General features: G+C 56.0%; 1 protein-coding gene across 1 annotated transcript; it reads right to left on the reverse strand.

Annotated features, from left to right (window-relative positions):
• Positions 1-4: 4 nt before the first annotated feature.
• TRAVEDRAFT_53679 (uncharacterized protein) lies at positions 5-413 on the reverse strand (the record flags this gene model as incomplete). The annotated part of the gene is made up of 2 exons (XM_008046604.1): positions 5-26; positions 100-413. The coding sequence occupies 2 exons, from the start codon at positions 411-413 to the stop codon at positions 5-7; spliced, it is 336 nt and encodes a 111-aa protein (XP_008044795.1).
• Between the last annotated feature and the right edge of the window lie 2196 nt (positions 414-2609).

Raw genomic sequence — 2609 nt, forward strand, 5'->3', positions numbered from 1 at the left:
GTCTTCATACGCTCCGGGATCGTCTCCTCGTTGCGCCTTGTCTCAAGTCCTTGTACACGGAGTCGCAGCGCTTCCCTGCGGTGACGACCGTCGAGGCACTCGACCGTCTGACCGTGCGCGGCCGGGAGCCACTCTAGCGTTGGCCCCTGTGCAGACTCGATGTGCGCCCTCGTGATGGTGTTGAGATTGACGTACCCGGCAGGTATAATCATCGGCACGGGGTTGCGCCAGTTCTTGACACCCGCGCTGCGGAAGGACCGCACGAGGCTATGTACCTTGGACATTAATACGCGATGCTTGTTCACGGAGTGAAAGTCCAGCTTGACAGGCCCGGCATCGCTGAGGGAGGTGAACGCGAAGCCCAGGAATGCGTCCTGCGCGATCTGCGCATGGGTCGCCTCTTCAAGATACATCGTGCTTGCTCCGTCGTCAGCAGTGTCGTCCAATAGGCTCAACGTTGGCGCAACGGGGGTGGTGCCCTCGGCAATGCTGTTGCTTGCACTCGACGCAGACATAGAGCAAGGGGCGGAGGGCAGATGTGCAGTGCAGGAGTGAGGCGAAGGGGCAGAACTAGATGCACACCGGGTGCTCCGACGTTGGGCGGTCAGCGGGAGGTGGTGCAAGCGCGTAGAGGGCGTGATCACAGGGAGGCAGTGCAATCACGGCCAAGGCAGCCCGCAGATCAGCGCTTGGCGCCATCCATCAGCGCTTGCTCTATCCCTGGCGTCTATTCTCTATCCCTAGCCCTGATCCAGTCGACTTTTGGCCCTGTGTATCACGCGCGGCCCCGATAGCCTAGGCAAGGCCAGTAGAGCGCGGCCCCCGTAGGGGCCCGATCATCGCACCCGTCGTGCTGTGCGCGACGGGTGCATCTTTCATTTCTTATCCTTCCCATACGGCTTCGGCCCCTCCTGTATATACGCAGGCCCCGAGCACTGGGAAATGCACTCTCTCTTACCCCTTCAGAGCTCAAGTTTGTGTTTGCGCCTGCGACTTCGACTGCGTTCGCGAACCTCCCCTGACAGCGCCCCCGACGCCCTTGACTACGACAAATACAGTGAGTACCCCTCGGACGTCACAGCGCACAGGTATCCTGTCTCGCGTCGCATCCGTCGACTAGCGTCCACGCAATCCTCTACCCCCGGGTCAGGAGCGATAAGCTCGCTCGACCCCCTCCCTCCTCCGTGCATCTGTGTTTGTAGGGAACTCGGGATCGTACTCGGAAACCCCCACACACACAAGTCACTTCTCGGGTCTTGTCTTCTCAGCCCATCGACCCCGGCGTCCTAGCGGCCATTATGGGAGGCTTGAGTGCATCACCGCTCGCGAAGCATCGGCGACATGCATGCGAGCGCGCGTTGCACCTCGCCCACAATGCGCCCTGCACTCGGATTGCGTGCTCCGACACAAATGTGTGGTCCGGCGGCTGTTCAAGGTAGATGACAGTTTTAGCCAAGAGAAGACAAATTGAAGAAAGCTTAGCGACTGACGAAGGTTGAGCCGCAGTGGGTGAGAACGCGAGGGTGAGTCCGCGGGGCGAGCAGGGCGGTGCGGGCGAGAATGAGTGAGCAGGCAAGGAATGAGTGGATGCGGCGAGAGCCACAAAGCGCATAAGAAGACAATACCATAATGCTCACCTCAGTCTCTATCTGCAGGACTGAGGTGAGCGAGCGTGAAAGGTGCATGTAAGTACAGTATACGTAACAAGAACATATTGTAGATTGCGTGTCTGCGAGATGCAGACATGCCGCCATGAATTAGCACAAGACTAGGAATAAAGCGAGACAAGACAGGAGTCCGCTGGAATGAAATGATTGTGCCCCTAATTGCCACACCGTGAGCTCGTGCACGGCTTGCCTGCAATGTCCCCAAACTCCAACAGGCATGTGGAGCAGCCAGACCAGGTCCAATTGCTCTGAAAGTCTGAAGTAATGCAGCCCCAAGGATTCTGAATAGAATGTTTATACTCAAATGTCATTATCCCTGCCTGTTGTCAGAGGTTCCCCACCTAGCCTGCCCTTGGGCGACATGTTGCCCTCGTCAAACCCCCGGCAACCATATTCATATCCTGATTCTTTGCAAAGGCACAGTCTAATGCATCCTTAACATGATGTATATACTCAATTTGGCACAGCCCTCCCAGTTGGCCCTCTGCTCAAGGAAAGTCAACATTGTTTGCCCCATAGCTCATGCTACGCTCGCTTGCTCCGCCCCAAATTCTGTGCCCTCATACCTGGGGGTATGCTGGATAGATTGTATATACTCAATTCCGAACATATGCCCTCAAAGAACATTGGGAAGTTATGCTCCTCCTCATCTGCGCACTTTTCCCCCCTGCCAAGCGCCCATTTCTGATCCGACTGTTCTGAAACTTTGTACATACCTCAATATAGTGTATTGCTACCCCTCAACGAGTTTTCAAAGCCCCAATCCAAGGGAATATGCAGCAATGCACCAATATAGGTGCAGCCGCTTCCCAGGGCTGTAGCTCCAAAACCGGTCCGCCGATTTTGCTAATATTCTGCACAGGGCCTCTCCTATATGATATGTACATGCTCCTGAAATATTGGAGCGAAATTCCAACCCTGCTCTGTGAGACCTCTCCCCAG

The sequence above is a fragment of the Trametes versicolor genome, assembly GCF_000271585.1.
Source record: "Trametes versicolor FP-101664 SS1 unplaced genomic scaffold TRAVEscaffold_14, whole genome shotgun sequence".
NCBI classification, from domain to species: Eukaryota; Fungi; Basidiomycota; class Agaricomycetes; order Polyporales; family Polyporaceae; genus Trametes; species Trametes versicolor.